Below are 14,183 nucleotides of genomic sequence, written 5' to 3'. Positions count from 1 at the left end.
AAAGTCTCTCGATAAGCGATAGACGATCCCCCGCAAATCCAAAAGTACATGCCATCCTGCAGCTCTCCGTCTCATAACTAACTTCTGCTCCTGCACACTACGTATTGCTTAACGACTAGACTGCTTGCTCTTTTTTTTTTTTTTTTTTTTTTCCCTTCCCTTCACTTTCTCTCTCTACCTTTCACCTCTTCCTCTTTCCTCTCCCCTCCCCCTCCTTCCCCTTCTCTTCTTCTTCTCTTTTCTCCTCCTCCTCCTCCTCCTCCTGTCATCTTCTCCGTCAGCCTTGTGAATCTCCGTTTCTGCCTACTTCTTTATCTCCTCTGACCCCGCCCTCCACTTCTTCTTCTTCAGCTGCTCGACCCCTCTATTTACTGTCTGTCTTTCCAGCTTCTTCCATCTGGCAGGCATAGCCAACACAAACTCTATCCAGAGTAAATCAACCTTCACCTAAAGCTTCACTCAACGCTACCCAAGTAGTAGAATCAGCACTAGTAGTTGTGAGTGTGAGCTCTCAGCAGCAACCAACCTAACGAGTATTATATAAATATTCACCACAGCAACCACAACTGCCCCACCAAAAAACAAACTTGGAAAGAAAGAAAAAAAAAACTTCAAGATGACTACTCCCCCCTCCGTCCTCGAGCCGGACTGGAGCATGGTCTGGGAATCCCATATCCCGCTCACATCTACAAGTGCGGATTTACATATGAGTGACTGGTCCGCATGGAGTGCCAGCCATGTCAGCAGCAGCAGCAACAGCCCCGAAGCCTTGCAAGCTCCCCTCTCCCTCCCATTACCACCACTGCAGCCACCCCTGCAACCACAGCAGCAGCAGCAGCAGCCTTGCCAGCACCCCACCACAACCGTCGCCGCCCCTCCATCGAAGCGTCGAAAAAGCATCGGTGGCATGTCCGTGCGGCTGCCTATCCGGAAATCTATATTGCGGAACCCGAACTCTTCGCCGGCGCCCAGAAGAACCCCGAAAACTAAAGCAATCTCCTCACACATCCCCTTCGAGATATGGCTGGAGATCTTCTCGTATTGTTCTCCGGCGCAGCTGGCGAAGCTCCGTCGGGTCAATTCCAGCTTCAAAGGATTCATAGACGATGAAAAGATTTGGGCAAAGAGTCGGCGAAATACATTCCCGAACTATCCGGACCCTATCTATGGCTACCCAGAGAACTACATGTGGAATCTGTTAAAAGGCAGTGGATGCGTGATTTGCGGGGCGCCTAGGTTTAAAAAATGCTACTGGACTTGGGGTATTAGGCTGTGCACTGCGTGTTTTAAGGATAATAGGATCAGGGTATGTGTCTGATGTTTTCATTTATTTATTTATTTCATTCCCGGAGGTGATGTCGGATGGAGGCTAATGCTTTTTGGTAGGGTGATGAGATTTCTGGATGAGCGCGATTTTGTCAATGCTGCGCAAGTGTGTCTAAGGCATTGTTTCGTGTCGGGTGAGCCCCCCTACTCCTGAAACACGCAGCACATCAAACATGTCTGTCGGTTGAAATTGCAAGACCTAAAAGTCTTACTCATTGTTTGATTTTCAGGGAAATTCGTTTCGACTCAGCGCGGGAACTACTATGGTCTCGGCGGGGGAGACCCGTGCTACTGGAAAGACGAAGTGACCGCATTTAAGATTGCCTATGATGAGAAGAAGAGCCAGGAAGCCGAATTCCCGGGCATCCTCGCTACTTTTATCGAGTTTGAAAAGGACCAGGTTAAAGTTCAGATGGACTTGGCGGTAAAGATGTGCGACTTCGAGAGAATTGGTATGACCTTGGGATTTAACATCACCTGATACGTTTATAAGTCCCTAACATGTGCTTTTAACAGAAGCTGTAAACCGCCGCGAGGAACTCGCTGAAATCCGCCGTCAACGTCTTATCTCAATCCCGGAGAAATGCAAAGAACACTTTGAGCCTCCAATTCCCGAGGGCGTCCTTGAACTCATCCCGTCTTACCAGGCTGCGCTCAAGGCTGGTAATATTCTCACCGACCGAGGCTGGAAAACGCTGGTTACAAAGATCACAACCGAACGAACAAGAGCCGAGGCGCAGTACCAACAACGCCAACAAGAGAAAGAGCAGGCACATCGCAAGTACACAAGCATCAGGCGAAAAGTCCGTAAAGAGGAGGCATTAGACTACAGAAACCTCCGGGAGCTCAAATCTGCCATGCCAAAGCTGTTGAAGTATGCTAAAGATTTTATTAGAAGGGAAGGTGGAGTTCTTCTTCTTGAGTCCAGAAAGGTTCAATCTTTCATCATGGAGACATTCAAGTACTGCAGACGTACTTGGTATGAGAAAAACCCCAAGAACCCCCTGCCATTCAGGGCAGCATACTTCATCTGGGAAGAGGTAATCGAGGAACTATTTAACCGTGGTGGGTTCGATGTGAAGTTTTGCTGCGAGTACTGTACGATCCTAGGAACGTGGGAGGAGATTATTTTTCATCTCGCAATGGATCACCAAAAGAAGCCAGGTATGCAAGGGCTTGCGAGATATCCTGTGGAGTTTCAACCGGAAGAAAAATACACCTACAAGAGACCTATCCCGAACTGGGATGGCGCTGAATGGCCAGAAAAGATTCCGATCTGTGCCGGAGGACCAAAGTTTTTCCCTAAATACCTGAAAGCTGCCCCTCCTAAGCCTGTGATATCAGCTAGCACCTCTACAACAGGCTCTCCGAAACCCAGGAAACCAAAAAAGCCCGGAACAAGGGATGATCCAATTTGCATGTTTGCGAGCAACAGTTGTACTATAAAACCGCAAACTTCAACACGCATGCTTATCCTCCGCGCCATCACGGAACTCAATGACCTTCATGTCCCCCCCTTCTTCCAACTATCCATATTCTTCAAGAAGATTGTGCTAGAGTTCAAACGCTACAAGTTCCGCGTGGAATTCAATGAACTCTACTACGAGTTGATCCGGATCTGTAGCAGGCCTGAAAAGACTCCTGCATGCTTCTCCCACGATTCAATTATGTGCCATACATGCTTATGCTCCTGGGAGGGAGCTGAGAGCAGCATAATCACGCTCATGCAGCACTTCTTCGAGAAGCACCACCAGGTCAAGGATTGGCGAAAAGACATGCTGCTCATGCCCGGCCCTCCAGATATCCTTGATATGTTCCAAAAACTTAACGACCGCCAGATGGAATACCGTTGGGATCAGAGAGCAACAGAACACCAGCTTGACACAAGCTCTGCAAGAGAGAAAATGACCATTGCGGATCAAAACGGAGATGTTTTGTGTCCGATGGAACAGCTGAAGAACATCATCGTGCTGAAGCAAGGCACCAATATTTTTGAGGGCATTGAACGGAAGAATGGCGAGCTCCACATCCGGGATGAAAACAACAGCATGGACAGGAAGAGGAAGCGGGAGGCCGGAGAGGCTTTTGACGAGGATGTGCAAGGAGAAGGGAGTGATAAGGGGAAGGAGAGTGATGGATCCGAATTTTCTTTTGAGGATTTTATCGCGGAGAGTGAGGATTGGGAGCTTGGCAGTTCTGCAGACTCGTTCGGTGAATTTGATGATGACCTCTGCGGGATTGACTCCGAAACCTGGGTTGAAGATGATGACCAGATGGAGCTCAGCGATATGATGTTCGCTTAATACTCCAAATAGGATCGACTAATGACGAGAATTGGCAGTATGGTTTAGGAGGAACCCAAATAAGATATAGCGGATTTCATTTTAAGTTTGTGTGCTGTTTTTCTTTTTTCCCTTTTTTTTTTTCCCCCTTTCCTTTTTTCTCACGATCGAGAGAGAAAAGTTTGCATGGCGCATTTGATTTGGACGGTTGGTCATAGATTGATGGTATTATCCTTATTTCTTTGCTCTCTCCATAGAAGGTTTCCTTTTTTTTTCTATTGTTTCCGAGGGGGACTAGGTGCCCCCACTATTTCACGTTATCATCTCGGGGGTCTCATGGGTTTTCTTTGAATTAATTTCCTTGACTTTTTTCCTTTCTCTTGCTTACTTCTCTGGGAAATACTGTGCGGGGTGTTATTGTGGGTCATCTATTTTCTTGCTTTATTTACTGGGAGGGGGTGTTTTGATTCAAGGACTTTCTTCTCCGGTACATGCCCTTGGTTTGCTGCTTCTTTTTTTTTTTTTTCCTTTTTTCCTCCTCTCATGGTTCAATGTTTTCTTGTGGATCTATGGCTTGCTGGTTAGATTGATACAACTCTTGTGTGTGTGTTTGGGCGGTGGCGGTGGATGCGTGCGCGCTGCGTTTTATCCCTATCCGACTAGTTTGTGGTTAAGCAATTTTACTGGATTTGAGCAGGCACTTGTGGTATTATTTCGGGGGTGTCAATTTGTGAACATGGGATGAGATTTAGGAGGAGATTTGTGCTAGATTTAATAAAATAAGAAGTAACTAATTTTTTTTCTTAATTTACAACTAGTTGGGTTTAGCCCGGTGCTGTCAAAATGATGGAGTGGTTCATGAATTATCACTCGGTTCCTTTTTCTGACTAGTGGTAGCGCTGTGTGGGTTGGGGTTTGTTTCATAAAGGAGCGACTAAATATCCCGCACGTGCCAGCTTGCTTGGTTTGACGATCTTGGGATGAACTATAGCTACCAAGCATCGGCCATATTGCTCACCACAGGCAGCAAGGCTACAAGTGCATTCCCGTTTCACACAATATCATGTGCGCATGCGAAGCTCAGTTAAGCTTTGTGGGGGGTTGATTTTATAAACATACACTCCGTCTGAGGATCTGGGGATAAACAAGAAACATTAAGTGAGTGAGTTGTTATTTATCGCCCTAGTACTCGATCGGCACATTCTTTTAGTTACTCTTTATTTAGCACATGCGCGTGAGTGGGGGGTTATCGCTCACTTAAAGACTCAACGCTCAATACTCAAAGTTAATTAACTCACAACTCAGCGTCCCCAGCGGCCCCAACCCCCCAGTGAAGTCTCAGTCAGACTGACCACAAGGTTCTTATCGAGTATTACTGTAACTTCCGGTGGTGCTCGTGCATGGAGTATCACTCGTGCCAAGCCAGATGGACATGTGGGAACGGTAAAGTGCACGGCATGTCAATGTTTCTGTAGTGTTATCTAGAGAGTTTTCAGGCTGATGGAGGCTAACATTCTTCGGGGCGGACAGTGGACGACGACTTTAAGGTCTATGAGATGAGAATCTACACTCTTCAGTTGGCGGGGTTGTAGTACTGCCGCACATGTTGAGTGGAGATATATACGGCTATGGGGGCGGTGAATGTGTTAAAAGTAATTTTACTAACGGTAGTAAATTATTTTACCACCGGTAGTGAAAAATAACACCAGAATTTATACCCTTATAATGCTAGTTTTTATGATAAAAGCACAGACCTTTTGGCCTAAAGGGGCCATATAATGCCAATGCATATTAAAATTGTCCACTGGCGCATGGGGAATTTCACCATCGGTGGCGGTATTTCACCATCGGTGGGGGAAATTTTCATAAGTTTTGGCATTAATGATTGGACAGTTACTTATAATTATTTAGTATAGCGCAGCATAAAGACCGAAACCCAGTGTTTATACCGGTGGGGAATGTACCAATGTACTAGGATAGCGTGACACAATGACTGAAATTCAGTGCTTATACCACCGGTGGTAAATAATTTACTGCCGCGGCGTTGGTAAAATTACTTTTGACACATTTACCGCTCCATAATACGGCCACCCTGTTACTTCGGCGGTTAGTGTTTGTATATGATACCCTCCGTTTCTTTTGTCTGTCTGTGAATAAGATAGAGGACTGATAGGGCATATACACTGGTGGTTTTTGCAGCGAGGTGGGGCTGGATATGAGTCTATCTCTCAGACACACGTGCACTACTACTACTACTACTATTAGTATCTAGGATTCTGCGAGGTTTTGAGGTTTTGAGGCGTGGGGCATGGGTTATACTTTTTATACCGTTGTAGATTAGGCGGCTACTGTTTGTGCTTGGTCTATTGAGTGGGGTGGTTCTAGCTAGGCCTATGGGCTTTTTGTTCGCTAGTGTGTGTGGTCTCTGTACCATCCTCCCCTCAAAACAGCGGTCTGCGCCCAACTAGTACTCCAACATCAACAGCATAATTCTATTAGCACACAGAAGGCCGTCTCAACGATACCTTTTGGGCCATCCTATACCCTGGGCTTAGATACTCGCATCCCATGACACCTGGAAAGATCTACTATAGGCCCGTTTATCCACTACTGCAAGGTGGGCTAGCAACTGTGTCCACAGTCTGGCCTAGATAGACGTGCCAGCTTTATGTGTATAAGTAGATCATAGGCTTTCATCTTCCTTCGTTCATCCTATTACCTGTTGAGTCCTCCTGCAACTGCCCACCTGCGCACGCGCACTGTTAGGCTCTAACAGACGACACCAAAGGCAGCTAGCTACCTGCATATACAAGCTGTATCAGATGAGATATTATTAGGCTCTTGCCAGACGAGAATATGCACCACATGTCACTTCGGTACATGCGTCATTCTCGATAAATTGCATCCTAAAATGAAATCCCCTGAGAAAGACATAGGGTGTCGATATTATAGTAAGTTAATTGTTTCCTGACAGCTCACTCTCACGAGCCCCACCCCGCCCCCCTCTTCTTCAGTCATCAATCAAACACTAACAATCCCGCCGTATCCAGCCTAGCTACGTTGTAGCAATAGTAATAGACCATCCCCGCCCCGATCTGGACTCTACTACTAGTAGTAGTAGTAGTAGTAGTACTAGTAAGTGAATGAATGAAAGTAGCTAGACCGCACCAGCTACAAAACAATGTGTCAATGATATCTCCCCACTTTGCCCCTTAGAGCGCGATTCCTAGTTGTCACACAGATCAACGCTGGCCTGCAACGTGACACAGGCTGACGCCCAACGCGGCCTAGCCCCGTCACCCTTGCAACAACACGAAGTCACCTCTTTCTCCCGCCGCAAACACCTTCGCTCACCTCACTCATTCTCGCGACTTCAACCTCACCACCAGGCACTCAGCGTCAATCTTGGTCCACCAGGCCACCACACACCACACACCACGCACCACAATGGCGTCCGCCTACAACCTGGAACCGCAGACAAAGTACGCCCCTCTCCCCACGCCTCTTCCCTCCTCCTCCCTCCTCCCTCTCTCTGCCCTACTGACCCACCCACTCTTCCCAGTGCCAAAGTAATCCTGCACACCAGCCACGGCGATCTCGACCTCGAGCTCTGGGCCACCCAAACGCCCCTCACCTCCCGCAACTTCCTGCAACTCTGCCTCGACAACTACTACACAAACACGACCTTCCACCGCCTCGTCCCCAACTTCATCCTGCAAGGCGGCGACCCTACTGGCACCGGTCATGGCGGCGAAGCAATCTACCCTGGCGGTCTCTTTGAGGATGAATTCCACTCCCGCCTCCGCTTCAACCGCCGTGGCCTTGTCGGCATGGCTAATTCGGGCCGTCGCAACGACAATGGCTCGCAGTTCTTCCTGACGCTCGGGGACACAAAGGAGCTGACGGGGAGGAATACGATGTTTGGCAAGGTGGTGGGCGACACGCTGTATAACCTGGTGAGGATGGGGCAGGGCGAGTGTGAGGAGGGCACGGAGAGGCCCGTGTATCCGGTTACGATTACGGGGGCGGAGGTGGTGGTGAATCCGTTTGAGGACATGAAGCCGCGTGAGGCGGCTGTAAAGGCTGGGACGCTGGAGGAGGAGGAGAAGAAGGCTGCCGCGGGGAAGAAAGCTGCTGCAGGAAACAAGAAGAAGGGAAAGGCGCTTCTGTCCTTTGGCGGCGATGAGGAGGAGGCAGAGCAGCAGCCGGTGCTCAAGAAGCCGAAATTCAACACCCGGCTCGTAGTCGCCGCACCACTATCGGAAGAGGCGCCAGAGAAACAGGCGGAGAAGAAAATCTCGGAGCCGACAAGCACGGGGGCAAAGAACGCCATCACAACGACAGAGACGGTTACGACTGTGACGTCGAAAGATACCGACTCCCTCGCTGACCCAGACCCAACACCCGTCCGCGCCCGCTCGCCCGCCCGCTCGCCCTCCCGTACGCCCTCACCGCCACCGACGCGCCAGGCCTTGCAGCTCGCAGAAACTAACGCCCAGATCGCGGCACTCAAACAGTCTCTCCGCCGCGACCGCGACACACCCGCTACCACCACAACAGCTACAAAACCCAAGAAATCACTACTGGCAATCCAGAAAGACCTCCTCCCCGCGACATCCATCAAAGGCCGCAAACGTAAGCGCGACACCACTAAAGACGACACCACTAAAGACGACGACGAGACGCTCGCCGCGCTAAAACGCTTCCAAAAGAAGCTCTCCACCGCCTCCTCCTCTGCCCCCCCTACCACCTCCATCAACTCCCGCACAACCAAAGACACTGCCCCCATCGCCGACAAAGACGCCACCAGCATCTTGGACGAAGACGACGAAGCAACCCTCTGCGACCTGCACTTCATCCCGAACTGCGCCTCCTGCGGCCTCTACGAGCGGCCCTCCCGTAGTCCTAGCCCGGGTGCCAGTGAGGCGCTGTGGAACCATACGCTGAGCTTTGAGAAGGATAGACTAGGCAAGGATCTTACGTGGAAGCGCAAGAATGAGGAGCTGATTATGATTGATCCGCGGGAGAAGGAGAAGGAGATTTTGCAGTTGGGGAGGAGGAGGGAGAGGGGTGGTGGCGGCGGCGGCGGTGGTAGTGGTGGAGGGACGGAATGGGGGAAGAGGAGGGGTGAAGGAGGAAGGGGGGGTGAGAGGGGAAGGGGTGGAGGGAATCGGGGTGAGAGGGGAAGGGGCGGAGGGGATAGGGGTGACAGGAGGGGTGGTGATAGGGGTGATAGAGGGGGTCCGAGTCGAGGGCCTAGGAGGTAGTGGTGATGATTATAGAGGGGCTTTGTGTTTTTTTGTATTGAATAGCTTTTTCAGGTGGTTAGTCGGTTAGCATAGGACTTCTGAATAGATTGGGTTGCTAATTATCAGTCTTTTGTATCTGTTCCATCCCAGTCGAAAACACTGATTATTGACCAATTTGCACAATTGGTGAACGAGCTCTTATTTTTCGCTTACGGGGCATTTTGATATATAATTCTCATCTCTTTCGGTGGAAAGTCGCTGGCCCCAGTTAATTAGCTATTCATTAAAGAAATATTTATTTGCATTACTTATGTAGCCCCAGGACGGTGGTATATCGGGGGCAAGGGTACAACATGTAGGTAGAATGTGTTCTTTGTTTCTTAAGGATCCTAGGAAGCATTGGTCAATATGCAATATTTGTCAACAGGACGGCCAGTTAGGCAATGTGATATACTCGTGACTGGGACGGAACATATCCTTTCTTTCTACTAACTACAAGTAACTATGTATTATTATCGCTGCAGTTGTTTTACGCCCCTTTATACCAGAAATCGATATATTCATTATGGTACATGTACACCCAACACCGGAACAGCCATATATGACACGGCAGTCTCCGCAAGTCCCAGACTCAGTAAAAAGCCCATATCCTTCTAGCGAGGCCCAGGGGAAAGGACCAACCTTCCCCATCCCAATTTCCAGGTCCGGCCTCTTTTATGAGATACATACGATACGGGAACATGCGATGTAATCCACACCGTACGCGTTAGTGGTGCGTGGCATTATATAAATACCGAACCAACTGCACAATATGCTGCATGCCCGAAATACCGTAAGAAAGCTGCACCACCACCGCAGTCAAGTAGCATGCCAATGAATCCCCCGAAAAATTTCACCAACCTTTCCGGCCGGCACTGCATGCATGTATGCTCCTCCTTATATAGCAGAAACCCACCAAAGTAACCTGGAGATCAAGCCGGCCTATATCTCAATCTCCTTTGCTCTTTACCATACCTCCATCTTCTGCCCCAATTATCCCCCATGCACTTCTCAGCCGTGGCAGAACCACAGAAAATCCAAATTCGATCTTTTCCAATCTAACCTAATCAATCCGAATCTTTTTCATATATATCAATTATCATGGTTTTCATAATCAAATCCAATCTAAATAATTTTTTGTCTTGGAGTGGGGCTTGGCGTGCGAGTGATATCTCGTGATTCGTGGGTCTTGTAATTAGATCATATTAAGTTGAGAGGCGCGATCCTCTTCTCCGTCTTCTTCGCGTACACTGGTGCTAAATGGAGTACATGTAGGATAGTCATGGAGATTGGGAGAGACACCCGGTTTACCGGTTGGCCGGCCGCGGGTTTTGGGGGGGGAATTGATATCCAGCCATGGCCATCACATGTGCCGGTCGAAGCGCTATATAGTTTCGCGCACGCTCCAGAAGAAGAGGTCGGTATATCTGGGTCTCTAGATATGTAGCTGATAAGTCGACCAAAGGCCGACAATATATGTGTCGGTGCCGTTTCATCGGGGAGTCCCCGGGTATTTATATCATGTTGCGGTGTGCCGGTGTACTGGTATACGTAGTTTCTAGTCCATGCGTGAACACGCCCGGCCGACAGCGGAACATGCCAATTCCCGTATCCCCTCATCCGGGCAACGGGTGCCTGGGATGTAACTCCTAGATGCCGGGTGGAGATATCTTCAGTCTGATCAGATTAAGCGGCGACCGCTCTTTTACAGCGGCACGATCCAACCCACCTCACCCGCCTCACCTCACGACACTGTTGAATATCTTCTTTTTATCCCCGCATCGGCCTGAGCCCCGGAGCAGCTCCGAGTACGCAGGCCTAGCCCTTCTGCGCCGGTCCACGAGGTGGTGAGCGGGCGTAGTTACCCCAATGCGGTGATGCCGCCGTATTCAAAGGGCACCTATAATCTAGGCCGCCTGAATATCGAATATATACTCATGATTAGACCAGCAGCCTGCAAGCCCAAAGGCTCTGATACCGCGCCGATGTAGAGCGGTACAAGGGGCCCTTTCCCGCACTCTCCGCATTAAGGACCCGGCCCGGATGTTTCCCGTTTGCGCGCCTGTTCGTTGCCGCCGCGTCTCTCACAGCCCGCGATTTATAGGGGTGGAAATGCCCCTGAGATTGGGATGGGCGGGCGCGGGCCCACCTAGGTAGTGCTTTGGCGCGGGCTTGGAGATCTACCGGGGCAGGGCATATGCATCTCTATATCAACTCCCGCCCGCCTCCAGGCTGTCTTTGCTCTGCTGTACCAATATTTTATATCCCGCAGATCCATATCCATCGTTCCGGTTCCCACACCTCAACGGTCCTGACTATATATGTATATCGCTCCTCCCCTTGACGGGCAAACATCCCGAAACAGCCATTTGCATGGTTGATACGCCGTTGGTTGCGTCAAAAACCCAACTTAAGCTTTCCAGCACAACAACCACAACCACAAGACAGCAGCAACCGATCATCACAATACCTCATCAACCGTGAAGTTACTCCAGGCACGTATCCCAAACCATCAAGTGCGGTGACCCAAAGTTTCCAGGGTAGTCAGTCCAAATATATTATTATATCTGATCACCACGAGAACACATCCAATCATGACCCCTCACTCGACCCCCAGCTCGAAAAAAAACAAATAACACTCAGCCTCGTATCCGTCAAGCGAGCCGGGGTAAAACATGCAGCACCCACGACCTATCGCCTTGTTCTGCACCGCCTATTGGCGTTCCCATCCCCTCCCACCCCATGTTCAGCCTCATGCAGCCTCCTATTCCTGTACCCACGGGGCACGCTTTCTAGAAGCGGGATTTACATGTTTTAACTTTAGAGTTTTGCGATGTGGGTTGGCGAACTGGGGTGTGCGAACTTGTTAAATACGTCGGTACATGTGCGTCCTGCACCTTTTCGAGATGGAAATCCGCCAGGAAGAAGCAAAGCAAACCAAGCCCGCCATGGAGACTGAGGAGGAAGGCTTTCAGAAATGGTGGTGCGAGGCAAAAATACTCTCAAATCCCGACATCAGCGGGATCGGTGTGAGTTGTTGTGCCCGCCTTTCCTCCCTCCCCCCACGTTGCCTTCCAGCGTATCATTTTCCCCCACAAACGCTAACTTGGCTTATCCGCTAACTTGGGACTTATCACGACTACTACAGGTGATCTCCGCCTTCTTCGTGCAAGGCTTTCTCGCCAGCCTAATCGGCATCTGCATGTACTACTTCTCGGGCCGCTGGAATCGCCTCATCACCTTCCCGCCCCTCGCCTACAAATACCTCCGTGCTGGAGGGCACCTTGGGGGTCTCCCCACGCTTCCGCGTTCCCTCCACCCCGCGAATCCGCTCCGCGCGGCAATGATGACAGACATCATCCTGCTGACCTCGGACATGCAGACCCTGTCTGGAATCGCCCTGATGGTAGCCTCGCTGTCTCAGTTCCCTAAGCTAAGTGCCTATCACGCTATCATGGTTGGGAACATGGCGTGGATCCCATCGCTATCACATCATCTGGCCATCATGTACGTTTGGGACGAGAAGCCGTATGGGCGGTTCAATATAGTGCGGTATGCGGCGGTGGCGCTGTATGCTGTTTTGTACGCTGTCTACTGCGGCTTGACGTACACGAGTGTTCGGCGGCGATGGGACCTCGAGCAGGATTGTTTCCGCGCGTGTAGTGCTAAATATTGTGTTGGTAGCTATACTGAGCGGGATTCACTACTGGGCTGGGTCCTGGTCAATCTTGTCTTTTTCGTGTGTGGCTATCTACCAACTATTTGCGGCATCTTTGTAAAGATGTTCGTGAAAGGGTCGTGGCCGTGGATGAGGCTCGCTGGAGACCTTGTGTTTTCAGCCGCCCTCTGTCTGCCAGTCATGATCTTCTGGACGGTTTTTACGCTGTGTGGCGTGTTAGGGTATCGTAAAGCAAATAGGGAGTTGCTAAGTGAAGATGCGGAGGAGAGGTGGGGGTTTGGACAAGTTGTTGCGGTTGTATCGTTGCTACTTGTGGTGTTTGAGTTTTGGAAGTCTTATGTTAGTAAGTTCCCCCCGTCTACAAATATGCCTTTTGAATAGATATGAAAGCGTGTAAATTCATCTATGAGGGAGAATAGTTTCAGTGCTAATCAATGTTTGCAGAATATAATGAAACGAGTCCAGAGGAGGACCCGGCGCTTTGTAAGTGCACGTGTTTCTGCGGAAAGCGAGTCGATAGCTTTTCCACTGTGGAGAGTGGAGGCATGGTTTCTGTAAACTTTTGAGAGTTATATGTAGTATAATGTATGTATCGAATTGTAAATATCTTCCTGGGGCGCTTCCCTAGAAGGGAAGCCGAAATTAAATTGCCGCTGGCTAAACAAGAGATGAGTGGAAATGACCCCAAATCTAAGTAAATTTGCCCCAGTCAGCAGGAACTTGACACCTCAAACACATTTGATATATATTTTGAATAACTACTTCGTCCTATGATGTTGGGTTTGGCGTGACCCAGCTCCTCTACGACCACACACGGCCAAGAACTTATTCCAATGACCGAGGCCAAGTATATATCACTCCTATCACAACCACTGCTCGAGTCCTGTGCTAAGATGGTTATTTATATAAAGGAAAAGTGAGGCCTATGCAATCGATAGAAAGTACATACCATGCTCGACGCCTTTTCTTTTTGGCTGGATATTTTCTCCGCTACAGGGACAATTGAAATATAAAATAAAAGTATCCCATTATATTACCTCTTCCTTTACTTGTCTTGGTTACGGGATACAACTCTGGGGGTCTTTCCTGTATTAGCCGTCGATATCAGTTGCCGATATAGGTAATTGATATTCCTGATCGATATCTTAAAACTGGGTGTCCTTATACGTACATATAGCTTCTGAGAAGTGGCTCCTGCAGATCCGAAAATGTGAGTATGTAGATTCTCAGGTGCCTGAATTCAAATAGAGTGGCTTACCATGGGGGTTTTCAGATTGATCGAAAGATAGCACTAATGCCGGAAGAGATCTTTACCAACGTGGATTCAACAAAAATTAAAAGCTTAACAGCACGTTCTGCAGTGCAGTGTGGATGAGGAGGGAGGGGTAGGTACGTCAACACAACCAATAAGATGTGCAGAATTTCTGTCCAAGCTCTCAACTTGCGCATACAAAGCGTCCTGTAGAGTATTATAACTTCTATATTCAGAATCGAGGGATAACGATGCCATGATTTCAAAAAAGAAAATAGAACCGGAACCGTTTTAAGTCTCGGGACGAATCTTGGGACGAACTTCGGGACGAACCGCCCTTACCATGTCCGAACCAT

General features: G+C 49.2%; 4 protein-coding genes across 4 annotated transcripts; 3 read left to right on the top strand and 1 right to left on the bottom strand.

The window, feature by feature from the left end:
- Window positions 1-616: 616 nt before the first annotated feature.
- Window positions 617-3,629, top strand: H6S33_009798 (uncharacterized protein; the record flags this gene model as incomplete). The annotated part of the gene is made up of 3 exons (XM_044841228.1): window positions 617-1,127; window positions 1,557-1,778; window positions 1,843-3,629. The coding sequence occupies 3 exons, from the start codon at window positions 617-619 to the stop codon at window positions 3,627-3,629; spliced, it is 2,520 nt and encodes an 839-aa protein (XP_044687542.1).
- Window positions 3,630-7,055: 3,426 nt separating this feature from the next.
- Window positions 7,056-8,875, top strand: H6S33_009797 (uncharacterized protein; the record flags this gene model as incomplete). The annotated part of the gene is made up of 2 exons (XM_044841227.1): window positions 7,056-7,090; window positions 7,171-8,875. The coding sequence occupies 2 exons, from the start codon at window positions 7,056-7,058 to the stop codon at window positions 8,873-8,875; spliced, it is 1,740 nt and encodes a 579-aa protein (XP_044687541.1).
- Window positions 8,876-11,802: 2,927 nt separating this feature from the next.
- H6S33_009796 (uncharacterized protein) lies at window positions 11,803-13,141 on the top strand (the record flags this gene model as incomplete). The annotated part of the gene is made up of 3 exons (XM_044841226.1): window positions 11,803-11,925; window positions 12,045-12,918; window positions 13,020-13,141. The coding sequence occupies 3 exons, from the start codon at window positions 11,803-11,805 to the stop codon at window positions 13,139-13,141; spliced, it is 1,119 nt and encodes a 372-aa protein (XP_044687540.1).
- A 91-nt stretch (window positions 13,142-13,232) lies between these two features.
- Window positions 13,233-14,183, bottom strand: H6S33_009795 (uncharacterized protein; the record flags this gene model as incomplete). The annotated part of the gene is made up of 9 exons (XM_044841225.1): window positions 13,233-13,265; window positions 13,338-13,343; window positions 13,414-13,458; window positions 13,525-13,565; window positions 13,625-13,661; window positions 13,747-13,769; window positions 13,834-13,883; window positions 13,969-14,034; window positions 14,170-14,183. The coding sequence occupies 9 exons, from the start codon at window positions 14,181-14,183 to the stop codon at window positions 13,233-13,235; spliced, it is 315 nt and encodes a 104-aa protein (XP_044687539.1).

The sequence above is a fragment of the Morchella sextelata genome (assembly GCF_020137385.1).
Source record: "Morchella sextelata strain SCLS chromosome Unknown scls_30, whole genome shotgun sequence".
Classification (NCBI taxonomy): domain Eukaryota; kingdom Fungi; phylum Ascomycota; class Pezizomycetes; order Pezizales; family Morchellaceae; genus Morchella; species Morchella sextelata.
The sequence above is the reverse complement of the archived record's forward strand: the minus strand, read 5'-3'. Positions and strand labels throughout refer to the sequence as shown.